Raw genomic sequence first — 18,730 nt, 5'->3', positions numbered from 1 at the left:
ATTCCTCTTTTGAAGGTTTTCGTTTCTGGTGCTCAGATCTTGGCTGACAGGAGTGCAGCCATGCTGTGTGCTGATTGCAGCTGGCAGGTGGATTAGAGGCCATTCAGATGGCTGTGAAATGCCTCTGCGAGACAGAAATGGCAGAACAATGGATTATTTCATCATGAAGAGCCCAGAAACTGATGCAGACAGTCACGTTGAGGAGACAAGCTGAGGAACATGCAGACATAAAGCAATTTTTGCTTCCACAAGCCTCAAGAAATCTTCCCAGCTCAAAGTTTTGGGGATCTGCTGCCAGCTCTCTTCCTCCTCACCTAAGCCGGTTCATTTCTCCGAGGTACAGGATGTTCTCACAGTTTTCCAAAATATGTGGGAGCTACAGTTGCCAAGTAACAAAACCTCATCACTCTTTTCCTGAAATGCATAATTCCTCATTTTTCTGCTTCATGGAATGGACAGATGAAGCTGTGATTTAGGACACTTTTCCGGGATCAGGATCATTTAGACTCCTGTCTTGCCCCTGGATAAATCTATTGGATACAGAGTTCAAGGTGAGGAAGGGATCTGACTGCCCTTTTGTCTCCTGTCTTCAAAAACAAAACTGGGGATGCATTTCATGATTCACTGAACTGACTCAGTGACCAGTGTAATGAGATTTCATTAGGAATGCAGCGATGCTGCAGCCAGGGAGAGGCAGCCTGACATTTTTTCAAGAGGTGTCCTTCCCCCTCATGGTTGATCTCAAGCAAGGCCAGAACAAAGCTGATAGATCCCACTCCTTCACAGGAATTATGAGCAAAATTCAGCTCATTGTGCTATATGTGGAACTAAAGGAGGTCTACAGAAGGACAAACAAGATGATGAGGGATGACAAAGCTGCCTTTGGAGATGTGACTTCAGCCAGGAGAGGAGAAAGCTGGCAAAGGAGGACAGCATCAAGATTTACAATGTGAAGAAGGCCCTAGGTAAGCTCTGGTTCAGCTGCTGTTCAGGAAGTCCCATAGTACTGGAAGCAGTGGGCATTTGCTGAATCTAATAGGGGTTTGGTTTTAACAGTTAAAAGAAAGTGCTTTTTTACACTGCAGGGAGTGAACTTCTGGAACTGGCTGCCACAGGAAGCAGACGGAATTGTCAAAGTCAGGGAACAATTAGACAAAATCACAAGCAAAAAGTCTAGAGAGGGACACTAAATGTCCCGGGCAAGCATGTCCCCTCTGACATCTCTAATACCACAGTCGTGGCTGCTGTGAGAAGTATGAGGGGAATGGACCACTAAAGTGACCAAGCAAGTGTGCTTTCCCTAAATAGCATTTTTTATTGCCTGGATCTACGACAGAATACTGGACATGATAGATCCAGGTTTGCTGTTATTTCTTACTTGTCTCTAGTTTGATAGAGGCTCTGTTCTTCCTGCACCATGGCAGAGTTCATTCCCCTTTTCATGTGACTCATCCTGGTCCCAGTAGAGCCAAGAAACTACCCTAGGTTCCATAAAGAACTATATTAACCTCCAAATTTCATCTAGAGGCTCATCCTCTCCTGAATATCTTGAAATCTTATTCTGTGTCCTACTTTCCTTCTTCCTTCCATGCAGCAGCAAGAAGCATCTTGTAGCTGAACTGCTTGTGAATCTTGAAGATGAACAGTGTCTGAAAGTTGGTGACACATCAGCAGGTGACACAGTGACAACTCCATGCTTGTGCACTTCAATAAGCTAGTTATAAACAAGAGGGATTCTGTTCTAATGTTCCCAGTCTTTGCTACCACACTGGAGAGGATTGGACTAATGAAGATCTCCTCCTGTGAGCTCCATGAGGCATCTGCACTATTCCTTCTGCACTCATTACACTGAGCAGAACATAGACCAGAAAAAAGCATTCTTTGCTGGCTATAAATCATGAGTGACACTAAGGTATTGCTATTAGCAGCAGAAAAATGCCTTCCTCCCCCGACCTCATCCAGCCTTGTATACATACAACACTTTGGCAAAGGGTGCTGGGGTGTCTGAATGGAAAATTAAATAGAGGTTGTGTTGTCTGAAGATAAATTGGTACCTCCCTTGGCATGAGTGACTTTGTTTTTTTCTGATTTGTCTTTTAACTTACAAAACACTGAGGCTAGAGATAAGGATGTGCTTTAGAACCCTAGCCTTCGTCCCCTCCCAGGTCCTCCTGAGCAAATCCCATCTCTGAAATGAGCTCAGACAGAAGATAAATGTTCTGGCAGTAATACGCAATATTATTTTTGGCACTCAAAGAATCTCAAGCTAGATAAGGGAAAACTGAAAGGAATACAAAGCTCTGATTTTTTCAGATGCAACAGTCCAAATTCTGCTCACCCATATGAACCCAGAATCCTTTCTATTTTTCCGGATTATTGCAGTAATTCCTGATGTTCACCAGAGTAGCTGGTTACGGGGCCTTATTTAAAATCCAGCACATTCAGAGACCCTGGTGAAATCACACAATAACAGAGCTGAAAGACAAAGGCATGCACAGACAGCACCAACTCCCCAGCTCCTGCCCAAAGGCTGATTTGGTTTCGGACCATTTAGCTGTAACAATGATAAGATTAACACCTGATATCAAGGGAAAGGCTGAGCTGTCTGTGACCTCCTTCTGCAGAACAGAACAGAACTCCAGCCCCTCTGGCATATTAGCATATGTTAGAGGAACAGCTTCTTTCCTGGTCTAGTATGTATTTCCCTGCAGAGCCTTTGTGCAAAGCTCAGAGCAGTGTTTCTGCCAATACGTCTGTGGGTATTTTGAATAAAACGTGCCATTTGACACTGTTTGCCTGGGCTGCCGTGGATAATGGGAGAGGGCACCTGTTACTGCAGGGCAGAGAGCCACGAGGGGCTGGATCTAGCCTTCCTAGGAACAGGATGCAGCACAGGCAAACACAGGAATGTGTCACGTCTTTGATTCTGACTGAGCCCTGAATGAAGGACCCAGCTCACCCCGCATTCATCTAAGTGCCAGCTGTATTTATTGCCTTAAGACAAGCAAAACTAAAAAGCCCAAACCTTTGCTCTCTGTGCACGCATTACCTTGTTACAGAGGAGTATGCTTTGGAAATGAAATGGGGAGGGCTTTTCAGAGCAAACTAAGTGGTTTTGAGGCAACGTTTCTAGTGCTCAGAGAGGCTCCTGTGTCCAAAGCACAGCTGTGCCCTGCAAATTTCCACGTGTTTTGTCAAGTCTGGAAGCTTGATAAGATACTCTCAGTCTTGAGAGCTCTCAGAGCAGCCTGTCATAGGGAACAACAGTTATTGAAGCTGCTGTTTTTAAACTACAAAGTTGCCACATCTCAGCAGTTCTTGTATTTGAGTGGCATGTGAGGAATGGCTGCATGGAATAGCTAGAGGCATCCCCACCTGTGGTGTCTACTCCAAGTTAATAATTTGCTAGGGGTCATTTGGCAATTAAGAACTGTTCAGTGGTACATTTCATAATACAAGATTTGTATGATATGACCAGCAGGAGTGTCCTAGCATAAGAAAGGGAACTCAGAATCTCTCTCCTAAAAGCTGTGAAATATCTTCAGGTCAGTTCAGTGAAGCAGCATTTTGAGAAGGATGTCAGGAAGAATCAGGAAGAGCCCTTAGAAGAAATTCATTTGGCCACCAGGAACAAAAAAACTGTCTGTCAGACCAGCTTTAATGAAACACTTGTTCATTTTCATTTCTGTCACTGTGTTTCTAACTGTAATGAAATAACTTATCCCTGTCAGCTGTTGTGGCAGGGACAGAAGTCGCTCATCCCGTGTCAGTAACACCAGGGTTGGCTCTGCAGAGAAGAGCCCAGCCTGGTGGGCATTCCCTGATGCACCATTGGCAAGGAGCAGGCAGTGGGAAGATGACTCCAAGATTATCTGTAACTACTAAAGGATCTGCCTTTGACACCCATAGACCAGGGTCATACCCTGTCCTGAGCTCAAAAGAGTTCAAAAACTTAAAATGCTGCTGGTCTTTGGTTTCATGAGGCTGATCATGGCAGCAAGGCCATCTTTAGTGGGGTGTAAATATTCAGGGAACCATCATCTCCAACAGATTTCTGTTTCATGGCAACAAATTCATTCCTGTCCTCTATGCAGTCACAAAAATCCATATCATACTATTTATTTGCTCTGATCATCTTTTGGTATGAAGCTTTGCTTCCTTGCTCTCCACCTTCTCTTATTCTGTTTGGCACTAGACACTATGGCCACTCTCCCTCAATAACCATCGTGGTTTTCCACAGGGACATGTATACACAGCTGAGAGCTGGTTTCCTTGCTCACAGTGGCTGTGGAAGGCTGTAACTTTTTCCAATGGCAAGGAAAAGACAGCAAGCTCACAGGCACATCTATCGGTGAAGCTGCACAAATGTATTAAACAGAGCAAACAAGAACTTCGCTGCTATACTTCAAGTAAATAGTTTCTCCTTCTCAGTTTGCTCCAGGATAAAAACCCCTCTGCCCTGTAAATGCCACTGCCAGTATTTATTTGTAAAGAGCTTGGATCTGTTTATTTACTTATCCGTATTTAGTTTAAAAGTCTGGGCTCAAAATTAAACAGTCATTCATTATGTCATTATCTGCCATGCTCTGCAGTCAGATACTGTGTGTGGTGTCACAGGACAAAACCTTTGGCAAGGGCTCTAGAAGAGCAATTTAGCTCCTCATCCATCTTGGCTGGCAGCATGATTGGCTTCCAAGCTTGCACTGCTAAATTTGTTATTTTACTCTGACATTATTGAGTGTTAAATCATTTTCTGAAGTGTTTATTGGTAATAGTTGAATTCTTTCCACCCATTTAAGCTGCTTTTGAAACACAAACATTTCCTTGTATCTTGGAGCTTGATGGAAAGGCGGGGAAAGTTCCTCAGGAGGATGGATTGTAGAAATGACCAGCTCATTAAGTAGGGACAGAATTTACCAGTGCGGTGAAGGAGAATATCCTCCTCCTTCCACCAGGATGAAACAGTAAACTCCCACTCCACAGCACTCACACGAGAAAGGTTAACTTGTGTCTTGGTCCTCCCATCAGGAAGCAGATCACCCTTTTACTGGAACATCAATGACTTCCTGACAGGATCTTCGTAGATCCTGAAGCTCCCTGAGAAGAAAGACAGGCTGTGATCTGCAGGATCAGATGCTGAGGAGGTTTTTAGTAATCAGTGTACCCACTGTGTTATTAGTAATCAGTGTGGAGTGGGGTCTGCAGCCTCCACTTGGCATTGATGTCTTTCAGGAAGGAACCAGAAACCACTTTCTTGTACCTATTTGGGAAAATGGAGCAGAGGATCAGAGAGCAGAAATAAACAGAGAGATTAAAATCTAGTGTGGCAGTTGGAAGCTGAGCTGGAGAACAAGGGCCAGAGGCAGGTCAAGCTTGGGAGGAGGCAGGAGAGAGATTTTCAAATAAACCCTTTGGCAGTTGATCTCTTGAGGATACAGATGTGACAGCCCAGCAGCCTGATCCAGGCTGATGTACTCAGTACTAGAGGTCCTCTTACCTCTTCTCCTTGCTCCAGTGAAGACCCACAAATCAAAGTTTTTCTTTTCTTTTTATTTTTAATGAACATGTCTGTTGAGTTTCTTTCCTGCATCTGGGAGTTACTTTCCAATCTGATGAACACTGACTTTTAGAGACAACACCAATGACTGGCTGCCGAGATCACAGTAGCAATCAAGGCTCCTTTGATGGCAGAGCTAAAAATACGCTCCCCAGCTGACACAGCCTTCAGGAGGAGAACATATAGTTTGGTTTGAAAGAAAACATCTTCGTCTCCATGTCTTCTTCTGCCAGAGGACACCACATCTGTGGCCACCATGCAAGCAGGTTACATCTGTCTTCTGAACTGCAGCACCCATGTACAGACCCATACAACCTCCAGCCTCAGTAAGAGGAAAGCTGTAAACCCTCTGAGTGCCTTGGAGAATGGTGTCATTGGCAGTTTTGCCTCTCTGGTCATGTTGGCACCTATCAAGTTATTGCATGGCAGGAGCCACATCTTAGGGCCTGGAGCAGATTGCCTTTGCCAATCCCTAAGGTTCAGTTTCAGTCCTCTTGATCAGCTGCCCCAGCTCTTTCCTTTCCTTTCCTATCTGCTTCTCTGCCTGCTCTCCTCCTCTCTAAATCCAGGGCCCTGGTTCAAAAGCCCTGGCTAATGAGATATTCCCAAAGCCCTGCTTCGGCATTTGTAAAGGAGACAGTGGTAAGTAGTGCCACTGCCACCTCCTGGGCTTTCTGAGGACTAGAGCTCATCCTGTGAGTTGCAAATGCAGATTCTTGCCAATGCTGGGCAAGAGATCATGGATTGCCCAGCTTCAACCTGTGCCAGCCCTCCCCTTTCCCAGGCCAGCAGAGTGATCTGTGTTTGCAGATCTCCCTCCCCCTGGAGGCATTAGCTAAAGATGGGTCATTAAGGCTTTTGGGTAGGAGAGGTACAGATGAACAATCACACACAATAACAATTCCACATTTATAACGTGTAATGTGTCAGGGGGTGAAAGGTTGAGCAACCCACTTTGGCAAGAGGAAATAGCGAAAAGGGCGTATTTTTCTGGCTAAATGAAAGCCTTCTCTCCGTGTTATTTTTTTTCATGCGTCGGTGTGCATAACTTGAACGCACAGAAAGGAAAAATTCATTTGTTTGTTCAGGCAGAAGTACACCAGATTTATTGTTCTGAGAGGTACAGGGGGTATTTCTATGTGGCTGTGGTAGGTATAATTGGCAGCACAATATTCTGTCAAAAAAAAAAGGCATTCACCCAAGAATGTCTCTGGGCTCAGTCCCAGAGCCTCAGTCCTGGAGGTGGATGACCCATTCCTAAACCTCTGTGGGCAGTGATCCATTGCCAGGAGTCTGTTTGATGCTCCCATTTAGGGTATTGGCTCTGAAGATGTACGACCTCCCTCTAACTGAGCCTTCAGTGTGGAAGCTTTCTGGCTTGTCCTGGCAACGGAAGAACATCAGGAAGCCATTCCGGTAGTTCTTGTTCATCCATCCATAGAGCAGGGGGTTGACAAATGTAGAGCACATGGCCCCAACATGGAAGACAGTGTACAGGAGTTTGTACTCGTGGAAGATAAGAACCAGATCAAGATCAATGGCAAGCTGGAATATGTGGAAGGGGAGCCAGCAGACTGCAAATACCACAACTACCATCACTAGCATTTTAGTGGTCTTCCTCCTCCGGCACTGGTTTTCATTCCTAGAAGTGGGACTGACATGGTTTTTCAGCTTGAACCAGATCCTGGTGTAGGCATAACAAATAATTGCAAGAGGAAGAACATACTGCAGGAGGAGCATGGACAGACTGTAGATGGTGGCATCTCTGTTGTTACCAGAGGGCCATTTCTCTGAGCAGACAGCCATCTTGAGGTTGATGGATGGGATTTCCTCATATCGGTACTCTCTGAAGATGGCCAGAGGGCCTGCCAGGACAGCTGCTGCCAGCCACATGACAGCTATGATGGTGAAGCTGAGCCTCTTGGAAATCCTGCTGTCCAGGTGGAACACGATACACCGATACCTGTCCAGGGCAATCACAGTTAGGGTGAGAGTGGACACGTGGACACTCAGAGCTTGAGCATAAGGGACCAGGTGACAAAGAACAGCTCCAAACTTCCACTCGTCCAGCAGGGTGTACACCAGGGTGAAGGGCAGACAGAGCGTGTCCACCATCAGGTCTGCCAGGGCCAGGTTAGCTATGAAGAAGTTGGTGACAGTCCTCATGGTCTTGTACTTGACTATGATGTAGATGACCAGGGAGTTGCCAATGAATCCCAGCAGAATGATGAGGGAGTAGGCAGCAATCAGGACAACCTGGACCCCCAGGATCTTGGTGCTGTCCATCATAACACTGCGGGACCCAGAGAGATCCTGGGTAGGAGTGACAAAGTCCTTGTCATGCCAGCCCTCTGGCAGCTTCACATCTAATGCTGTCTTCTCCAAGGTGAAAGTGCTGTTGGCTCCCTCAAATGGTCCCATGCCTGGCCTGAGACTTTTCATCAGGAGGAGAAGGAGGTCTGGAACACAAACACAGCAGAATTGAGAGCACGGGAGATAGGAGAGAATCTGCAAGAACTGAGGCTCAAAGGGCGTGTCCCACATGGCATTTTGGGCTAAACAGCAGCAGCAGTGGCATCCTCCCTCCTTCTCCCTTCACACTGAATGGCCTCCTCCCTTCTCTTACACCTCCTGTTAAGAGCCTATGATCAGCTGAATGCCAGTTCCCCAAGGAAAAGTCAGCAAAAAATGCAACTTTTCACACAAGTTTCTGAGATTCTGTTTGTTTGAATTGGACAGGGAAAAAACCCTCAACCAGCCAGAGCCAAACTGGAAGGTCCTGAGAAGATTGCCTGCGTGGAGCCTCTTTGCACACTGCCTTTTCCGTTCTTCAAGCCAGCCTTTGCAAAACAGGCCAAACATTTGGAACCTCTTGGGGCTGATAGAAAAACTTCATGATGGTGTCACTCATCTTTGATGAGATTTACTTGCCAAAAAAAATGCCCTGAGTTCTAACTCCTTAAGGACTAGGGAAGGAGAAAAACAACAAGATGCTCTCAAATTCAAGATGTTCTTCTCCATCTCCCCATAACAATTTGTTTCCAGATTGTGCACCAGTTTTTTTCAGTCTCTTATTTCTCACCTCTCAAGGTGAAAATATCTGTTTCCCTGTCTCTGCATGAGTCTCTGCCACTGCTCCTGATAGTAACGCTGCCACCCAATCAACCCGGTACTGCCTGCTCTCCTGATAATATGGGTAGCATAGCTAACACCATTTTATCAGCCTCCCTCTGCGACCAAAGGTGTCACATACTCATTCTCTGACCCTCATTATCAGGCTCTCAAGGTCCTGTGAACCAAGTAGACACACCAGTTTTCTTTTTCCTTCCCCTGCCAATCTCAAGGTTCCTGAGCACCAGGCAATTATTCCCTTCTTTGCTGACCTTGAAGGTCACAGGCACCCGGCCAGGCAGGTGGTGTTGATGTCCCCATCACAGAACAAGGAAGTGTGAGAGCACACAGAGCACAGTTACAAGGCCTAAGTAGGGAACTACTGGACAGTGAGACCCATGAACCCTGTGGCCAAGGACACCTCCACTGTCCTCTGCTTCTTTCGAGGATTCAGTGAGTGACTCATTTCTTTTATAGGATTTTTGAGTCTAGATTGATACAACAGGCCGTGTACTAGGATTTGGCCCAATCTGAAGAGGGTCCAGGTGAATATAAATAATAAGTTGTATTATAAATTCTGTATTACTTAGGCGATTAGAAATCATAAGTTAAGTTGTGTATAAATTCTGTATTTTGCTACTTATAGACCGTACTATGCTGATTCTGCTTGTAGAAATCTTGTGCTGCTCCAATCATGAATTCTGTTCTATACTAATCCTAATAGCCTGATAAGGAAATAAAGCTTTAGTTGTAACCACAATTTAGTGCCATCACCACTGTGCCAAAGATCCCTAAAAGAACCTCTCTGTCCCCTCGTTGTTGGTCACACCCAGGCATCTGCTGGCTTTTAAGAGGAGGGAGCTTCTGCAGGGACATGCACGTGCAGGGCACAAACCACTGAAGCTGTGAACAAGCCTCCAGTGGAGCTGCTGCTGAGCATCCAGGCACAGATAGGCCCGAGACCCAGAGCCCCAGCATCCATCATCATCCTGGTGCTCAAATGCCTGCATGAGATGGCTTTGGGAGCAGGAGCCTGAGAGCCAGAACTGACTCTGCCTGGAACCCCTGGCTGGCGTTCGGTGCCATTGGAACAGCTGAATGTTGTCACGGCTGGGTTTCCATCAAATCCAAACACAGCAGGAGAAAAGCCAGCTTTGTTACTGGCTCCTCCTCAGCTTCTGTGGCTCAGAGCTGCTGCTGGGATATGTGGAGGGGGTGGAAATGGCCCCTCACATATCCTTTGTCCCCAGCACTGTGAGTGGGGCCCCCATTCCCACTGCAGACTTGAACAAAAGTGAGCAAAATCATCACTCTGCCCAAAACAGGGAGGTTTGCAGAGCATCATGTGTTTGCAGAGAGGGAAGAAAATGCCCTTCCACTGAGGGAGGAAGGCAAAGAGCTTAAATCAAGTGGGAATTAGAGGCAGACTGCTCGATACCTTCTCAGCCTCCTTGAGGAAGAACTGGTCTGGGTTTGTACCAGGAGGGGCAGGAGCACTGCTGACTGGATGCTGGTGGCCTTCCCGCAAGTCTTGTGCCCTGCAAGCCAAAATTTTAAGGACAGCCTGTCCTTGGGAAGGGAGAACACTTTCCGTGCAGAACACCTGCATTTCAGCTGGTTACTTAAACAAATTGCTTAAACTAATGGTGTTGAGGTACTGGGGGTGACAGCAATTACACTGCAATAAAAAATAAATGGCTGCTCGTTCTGTCTTTGCTCCTCAGAGCATGGGTTGTGCTTCCCCCTCAGGACCTGCTTCCAGAAATCTGCCCAGCCAGCTGCAAAGCTGAGACCCTGCAGAGGCCCAGAAGAAGAGCTGCCTGCAGTAAAACCACTCCTGCTTGCACCCTTTCTCCTGCCCCCCTCAGTGTCTGATTGCTTGCCTAACATCTCACTCTGCAGACCAATTTATGTCAGTGGTTCCTGTAAATGAGGTTGTTGGGCTCAGATACCACAAGAGTGGAGACCACTAGGGAAGTAGAAAGCTGGATCTTCTGGGGTGAGGGTTTGCTTAAAGGGTGATCTCAGACCTCCACAACATCACTGCAACAGCCCTGGAAAGGTAACCCTAAAGACCAAAGAGAGATCCCGACTTCTAAGAAGGGAGAGAGGAGTTCAGAGCCATGCCATGCAGTGGATGCAGTAGAAAGGGGAGCCAGGGAGCAGGCTGGGAAGGTGGCACAGCCACAGCCTTTTCGTCAGAGCCTAACCCCCAGCAGCAGCAGCCCTCAGCCACCTGTGCTGCAGCTGAGCAGAGCAAACCCTACTGCCAGGAGAGCAAAATCGGGGAAGGAAACAGAGCAAGTGCTGGGCACACTTTCAGTGGCTGTGCTTTCCCTGCTTGCTCTCTGTCTGGGTTTTATACCTTCCAGATTGCCCAGCATTACTTTATTGCTTGTTATCCCCTTTTCTGTGGCTTGCCCATCCCATTTGTCTTCAGTACCCAAGTCCTGGCACAACACCAGTGGGCACTCCCTTCCTTTTTTTCCCATCTCACCCACCACTGCCTATTTCCTTTCACTGGAGACTGGCAGCTACACACCATCTGAGAGGAGCCAGGAACATCATGACTATTGGAGCTGTTTTGCTTCCTAACAAAATGGCCTTAATGGAGTTACTATTTGATTTGGTTTGGTTTGTTTTTTTTCCAAAGGGGAACTATTGCAAATCAATTAAGACATTTTAATTAAGAGACAAAATGGTCATAATAAATGTTCCCACTCCAGGGGCTGCCTGGAGGTCGCTGGGATGCTGCTAGGACTGGACTGAGGTCTGTTCCAGCAAGTAATGGAAGTCCTGGCATATGTGTAGGCTGCTGTCAGGCACACGGTCCTCTGCCTAACAGGCCTGCCAGGCTAGATAGAAAAATCCTTGGAGCTGAGAGCCAACTACTTTTGGGACAACAAAGCAGGAGGACAGACCATGAGGAGGCAGAAATACTACCCTAAGCCCTTTCCTCTGTGCTGAGCTGCCATGAAGGGATGCAGAAAGAGGGCGCTGCCTGTATCAGGATAACCATAATCCTCACCCTCTCCTCCAGCTGAGGTTCAGCCTGAGACAGGACTGAGGCTCCGGGATGGCTCCCAATGAGGCAGAGGGCTGTGCCAGCAGGCTTCAGCATTTGGGAAGGGGAGAAGCACAGAGGAGCCATTCACTCAGCACTCTGCTGTCAATGACTGAGAGGGACAGTGACCAGTGTGACAGGTCCAAAATCCGTTCCTACAGGGGGCCTACAGTAGGTGCCCTGGGACTCATGCACTTCTGCTTCCTGGGATGCCCCAGCTCCCTCCATATCCCTGCTGCAGCCCCAGGCACACAGCCAGCCTGGTGCAGGTCAATCAGGGCACATCCAGGCCTGGAAGAGCCACCTTCAAAGCCTGCCACGGTTCAGAAAGCAGGGCAGAGGGGTGGACAGAGGGCTGGAGAAAACAGAGCTTGTTAATTAGAATTTCTCTTTTTGTCCAAATAGCAAGGCTGATTGGTTTGATTTGAAAGGAGGTAGTGGAGGGACTTGGGCCAGCCTCTGCTCGCTGGCTAATGACAGCTACAACCTTCTTCTACAGCAGAGCTGGAGTGTGTGAGGGCTGAGGCTGGTGGATACTTCTATCACTTGGCTCACTGGTTTCTTCCATGCTGTGTCCTTCCTCCAAAGTGGCTCAACTTCATGAAATCCCTTCATCTCCACCATCCCAGTCAGGAGCACTGACTCATCTCATCCCCAGACCCATATTCAGACAGGTGTCCATGGCAAGGAGGTCTGAGACCATCCCTCACCACTGGAACCTGGTAGTCACCCTAGGACAAGCCACCTTCTACCACCTTCACATTCCCCTCCAGCACTTGAGAGGCAGCAAAGTTCAGCCCTGCACCCCACAGCACTTAAGGGAGGAGAACACAACAAACTGAGATATGGAGGTTAACCAGCCTGCCAGAGACCACACAGCACATCCACGATAGGGCTGGGAACAGAGCCCAAGTTTTCTAACTCCAGCCTCCGGCATTTACCACCAGAGAAGACTCTGCATCTCTCAGCATAAAACCTACAAAGTGCAAGGAGGAGGAGAAGCACCAGGGATTTCTTGTGGTTCCTCACACCAAATATTTTCGCATCCCTGCCTAGGCTGGAGCCATGGAAGACTCTGAAGGAGACAAGGCAAAGACCCAGCTCAGGACAGGAGGAAAAAGAAGGGGGTGAGAAGAGATCTGTTTGGCAGGGATGCATACTTTCTCATGGGAATTTATCCTACAGAAAGCAGGGGGGAACAGTGCAGGGCCCTCTGCCCTGTGGGACGTGCCACAGGAGCAGAGCAAGGCTGGCTGGGAGACAAGGCTCAGCAGGTGACACTGTGATGGAGACACACTGGTTGTTGTGGATGCAGAAAGGCAGAGACACCTTGGTGGATGGATCCTGGTTAACCTGGGGAGCCCGTTACCTCCTGAAATTTGGATGAGACAAGGGAGCAGAGGGAAATAACATCTCATTAACACAGAGAAAACCCAGTATCCTGCTTTGGGACAGACCAGAAACTCTGTAGGTGGAATGCAGCTGCAATGGGACTATAAGAGGATTTCTCTGTTCAACAATTAACATCAATGAGTGCAAAGAGAAAGCATGCACAGATTTTCCTCCTGCAGTCCCCCTATCTCCCTTTGCATCTCTCTCTCTGAGGGCACTGATCTGTGGCAGCACTGAGTGACAGGAGTGTGTGCAGTCCCAGCACGGAGCAGCTACGGGAGGTTTGTACCAAGCCACGAGGAGGCAAATTGTGGGAGAGATCAGGATTTCTCAGACAGCCACACACTCAGCCCCACACCTGCAGCGCACTGCTCCGAAGCTGTACATGCCTGGGTTCTGCAGCCCCCTGGAGCAACCTGCTCTCCTGACTGTTCTCACTCAGCATCCTGCTTCCCAGGTTCCCTGCTTCTGCTCGCAGACCTTTCGAAGCTCTCCTGCCAGTATTTCTTGTTCACTTTCTCTATTCCAGCTCTCAGGGCTGTCAGTCCCCAAATCCACTTTCCCAAAGATGCTCGGAGCTTTTTTTGCCTGAGCCATGTGGCATGGCCAAGTCCTGGCCCCATCTCAGCCCTGCTGCTCAGATAAGCCCTCCCCGACCTACCTGCAAAGGTCAGAGTGTCCTCCTCCTTCAGGAACTGAGCTGCTCACCACCAGTTACTGTCTCATCGCTGGCCAGGACGGAGCACTTGGTCCTCTCCACTCTCTGGAAGTCAACCTGTGGCAAAGAGGTGAAAGGCACTTTTCTGCAACTGTCCTCGGAGAAGCGTGGAAGTCAGGAGAGGATCTGGGTTGCCAGAGGGTGCTTCATTGCCAGGGGTTGCTTTGGAACCCCACCATGAGCATCTGGAGAGCCCCCTCTTCGCAGGGTGACTGACAGCCCCTGTCTCACAAAGCTGGATGCTGTGTTCGCTCCTGAAGGAGAGAAAGGCAGAGAGCGTGTGTTTAACAAACAGGAATGGAAAGGGGGAGGGAGCCTGCTGCTGCTGTTTATACAGTGTTCAGCCACTGAGGGGCTTCTTGCATCGAGCAGAGAGAAGCTTTTCCACCACATCCAGTTTCCTCTCTAGGGAGAAGTGGTGGGAGCTGGAGATCTGCAGGTGCAGATCCTCGTGCAGATCCTCGTCCACGCCACTGACCTGGGCAAGTGTTCATCCGCCCTCACTCCGTAGCTGTCCCATCTCCTCAGACTTTAAATTCGTTGGGACTGGCATAGTCCTGTCCGGAGATGGATCTCCCCTGCAGCAAGAGGTCTGCAGGTCCTGCAGCTCAGCAGAGCCTTCACAGACCTCTCTCCATCCTCCTCTGCCTCAGTGTTTAGAGCATACCCTGCACAGAGAGATCTGCTGCTGCGGGACAGGCCTTCAGGTACTCCTGAGATGCAAACAAAAGTAATGCTGAAAAGTTTTAGCCACTTGGCAATGGCTCAGTCTGCTCCAGAGCCAGATTCAGTGTGAACATGGAGCTTGAGTGAATTCCAATTTTAGGTTGCTGTCCACACACCTGGAGCAAGAAAGAGGGAGAGGCACAAAAGCAGCAGCATCATGTCCAAATCTGCAAAATACAAACTCACTGGAGCCCAGGAAAGCACCCTAAGATCAACACATGGATGCAGACAAGCACAGCTTCCTACCTGTCCAAAGGCTTTGCCTTCAAAGAGAAGTCATGTGTGTTCTTAGCATAGGATTTCCACCTCAGGCAATGTGTGAGTTTGCAGCTCACCCGGGCTAGGAAATGTTCCCAAAGCCTGGGGAGAAGGACACCTCTCCTTGGCTTCAAGTACCTACAGTTAGAATTTTATCAGAGAAGTTTTGCTCTTTACCCCCACAGTGGACTTTGGTGTCCTTGTCTTTGTGAGAACGGAAGCAGGGAGGCTTTTCAACCAATGTTTTATGCCACAGAAGTCACAATACACCAAGAAAAAGAAAACGCTCCAATGGCTCAGCAGAAAAAGGTGAATTAGAACATTTCTGAAATCACATAGAAAGTGACACTTGAACCCAAGACTTGGACAAGGGGCCTCATGAGTCCCATCCTCCCCCCTGCTCTCACTGTTTCCCCTTCAGAGAGGAAAGAACTCTGCATAAAATCCACCAGCTGTGCTATCTGGATTTTTGTGGGAGTTTGGTGTCTTCTGCCCCTTCGTTTTCCCTGAGGCTGTTGATTTAGCTGCTAAGGAAAGCTGAGAGTGGAGGGAAGCAGGACAAGACAAAGCTGCTTGGAAGGAGCCATTGTTGTCTCCCAGTGGTCTGCAGAGAGAGGCAAAGAGCAGCTAATGGGAAATGAGTGGTACATGCTATTCCCCCCATTCCTGGTAAATGGATATTCCTCCTCTCCAGGATCCTCATCAGTGGATGGTTGATTTCTGCTCAAGTGAGATTTTTTTCCTCCTTCTCTTCTTTGTAAGACTTTTTTTGCCCCTTCCCCAGATTCCTTTGCTACAGCTCCCTACTATTCTCTTCCCGGGGCTGGAATAAGATGCCTGAGGAGAAGGCAGTGATTGACAGGAGAGAAATTTGTGAAGCTGTGAATCTTCATCAGGACCATGGGGTGAATTCCAGTCATTTTTGGCACGTGGTGCTTGCTGGATGACAGCAAATGCAAACTCTTAAATCATGGATTAGTCAGTGCAAGTCCCCAAGACATCCTCTCCCACAGTCTCAGCGGTCCAGTGGAGGGATTAGCACCAAAACTTGCTGTGCTCCAAAACATCAGCTCACCTTTTCTACCAGAGTAGTGCAGTGAGGTACAGTTGAGCCCTCAGCTGTCACCCCAACTGGCAGCCACCAAGCTGGGGTTTGTCCCCACTCCCTCCACACTCCCCATCCCTCTCCCCGGAGCCAGGCTCCTCTCACGGCACTGCAGACACGGGCTGCCTGCCAGTCTGCCTAATCTCACCCAGCTACTACATAATTACTGCCGGCAATGAGAGCAGCACAGCCCTGGTGCTGCCTGGCCCTTGGCTTATCCACAGGGAAGGGACACCCAGGGCCTGTGGTGCCAGAACCCTCACGCTGCTGGTGGGTCGAGAGGAGCAGTCACAGCACAAGCTGTGGCAACCTGAACACCAAAGTGCAAAACAAGCTCCCCCCACGGCTGACAGATTCCAAAGCAGCTGAGGGGCTTTCCAAGCTTCAGATGGCAACTACACCCCGAAGGAGGCGGATGGAGAAATACGAAGCTGGTGCCTTGCATTGTCCCGGGGCGTGGAAGGCTGCGCAGCCCCGAGCAGAGGTGCCAGGGCCCACTGAATGCACTGTTGTAACCTCAGACCCTGGGGCATTTGCACACACAGGCTGGATACGCACAAATGCCTGCACAGGTGTCCCAGGAGTCTCGTGTCCTTTCAAACACGGGATCGTTCAAAGGATCTTGCCTTTCCCGGTGGCTGGGCTTTGATTAGGCAAAAGCGAGTCTGCTCACCCGTGCTTCTGAGAGTACAACAATGAATGTTGTGCTCCAGGGAGCAAAAATTATGTCAAAAGGCTGAGAAATGGGGCAGAGGAAAGGTCTGCCTTTAGGCCCATGATCTGCTCTGCCTCAGTGAGCAGGCAGGTCCTCAATCTGATCACCTTGCAGCTGTAAACCATCCCCTGTAGCTCAACTTCTTTCAGAAAAGGAAGGCGGATTATCTGTTCACTCCCTGGGAGCAATCTCTAAGAAAACTGTTACCAAGGCTTCCAGATGCTCTGGTTCATCCTGCTTCATCTGGAGCAGCAACACTGACATACTTTAGAAAGCAGCTTTTAATTTTTTAAACATCTGTTTAATTCCACCTGCATGTAACCAAAATATTTCCACTTCTCCTTCCTGCGGTGTCAAGCCTGTGTTTTCCTGAGCAGCCTCCAAAGCATCAGCAAGTTGTGGTAACACAAAAGCCCCTTTTCCATTTGAGCCCTGGAGTTCACGGATGCAGTGGATTTGGGAGTCTGATGCATTTTGGAACTAAATTAGCCACAAAGAAACTCAGGGGTGGGAGGGCAGAGAGAAAGCTGTCTTCACCCTCTCTGAATTTAAAAGCAGGTTCTCATTTCGTAACAGCTTTTTGTCCCCACGTGAACATTTCTGGAATTAGTGAAAGAGCAGAGACAGCATCAGGGACGAGGTTTTGCTAAAATACCTCAATGATCTGTCACCACAATGAGAGGCACTGGAGAAGCAGGAGGAGAGACGAACTCTTGAGGGTTGTCCTGGGCCTACCACAGCTCTGCTCTCCTTCAGGGCAGGAAGAAGTCAGGGATGCTGAGTGTGTCTGCAGGATGAGGGTCAGTGAGCCAGGAAGGAGGAGGTCATATGGAAAAAGATTAATAGGGTTTGTGTCCTGCTAAAGAGGACACACATCACCGCACTTCAGCTCCTGCCCCACTGGGGTCAAACCCACAGGGCTCATTTGATTAAGTTGATTAATGCCAAGGAGGGTTTACTCCTTCCATCCCCCTCCCACCCCTGGATCTTCATCTGACACACAAAATCCCCTTGATCATCCTCACATCTGGGCAGAAGGACTCCAGGCAGCTCAGCAGGGTTCCTCTGGGCAGACATCAGTGCCGCTGAGCCCAGAACTGGCCCCTGGATTTAGCTGCTGTTTCTGCAAGTCACGGCACTCAGAGCTTTGCTAATTTATTAGAGGGTTGTTGCTTGTTGTTTGTGTACCAAGCCAGGTAGAAAACAGCTTCTGCAGAAGAGGATAATTGCAGTCAGATAAGCGCTTCAGAGCCAGGATTGCAAAAATACGATATGTTGTGGACCAGCAGTTGTCTGGATAAACTAGAAACATGGATGAATTTTTGGGTCCAAGCCTGTTTCCCCATCTATCACAGATTCCCTATCTACCTTTGGGCAAATCACTTGATGTGTCTCAATTCTCTGCACATAAAAAAAGTGATAAAAATGCTTAACTCTGGTAAACTCACCCCTGGATCGGTGGCCTACATGCACTACGAGGGACCTGGTGCAGCAGTGGCAGCTGTTTTCCCATTTTGCCCCGTGAGATTTCTTTCTAAGTTGCCCATCTCATTTAGGCAGTGTGTTCTGCAATCAGGGTCTTGCTCTCCCAGGCTGGATACTCCTGTTTCATAGTCCCACAATGAAGTTACAAATCTGTCACTCACGAGATGACAAACAGTGCTATAAATGCTGGATTGTGTGATGGGAACAGGCAGAGCTGGATGGGTTGATGGCAGCCCCAGCCTAAAAGTGTCATGACTGAAGATGATGCAATTTGCTGGAAAATTCAGGGCATGATGTGTCTCCTGTGGGCTTGGTGCTGACAAAAGGCACCAGGTTTCCAGGAGCTGAGATCCAGTGCTCAGCACCACCTCAGCAGCAGCAGGATTGTGTTTGCTACTTCACTACCTCACTCCATATTTCCTAGTCCTGTGGGGACCCCCATCAGCTGTCAGCAGGGAGCACTTTGCCCTAGCCACGCTCAGCTCTGTGGTGACAGGCCAGCAGCAGTGTCCGAGCACACCAGCACTGCTGGTGGCTTTTCACACCAGAGCAGGAGGGTCAGATTCACTCCTGATACAAATCCAGGGATTTGGCTGGGA

The 18,730-nt window shown here is 48.5% G+C and overlaps 1 protein-coding gene across 1 annotated transcript; it reads right to left on the bottom strand.

The window, feature by feature from the left end:
• Positions 1-5,694: 5,694 nt before the first annotated feature.
• LOC113985026 (neuropeptide Y receptor type 2-like) lies at positions 5,695-14,046 on the bottom strand. The gene is made up of 2 exons (XM_027715562.2): positions 13,786-14,046; positions 5,695-8,016 (listed from the first exon to the last, which is right to left on the bottom strand). The coding sequence occupies exon 2, from the start codon at positions 7,997-7,999 to the stop codon at positions 6,815-6,817; it is 1,185 nt and encodes a 394-aa protein (XP_027571363.1). The 5' UTR covers positions 8,000-8,016; positions 13,786-14,046; the 3' UTR covers positions 5,695-6,814.
• Positions 14,047-18,730: the final 4,684 nt, after the last annotated feature.

The sequence above is a fragment of the Pipra filicauda genome, unplaced genomic scaffold, assembly GCF_003945595.2.
Source record: "Pipra filicauda isolate LSUMZ 115617 unplaced genomic scaffold, ASM394559v2 scaffold344_size1527164_pilon, whole genome shotgun sequence".
NCBI lineage: Eukaryota > Metazoa > Chordata > Aves > Passeriformes > Pipridae > Pipra > Pipra filicauda.
Note: the sequence above shows the minus strand (reverse complement) of the source record. Positions and strands in the feature narration are given on the sequence as shown.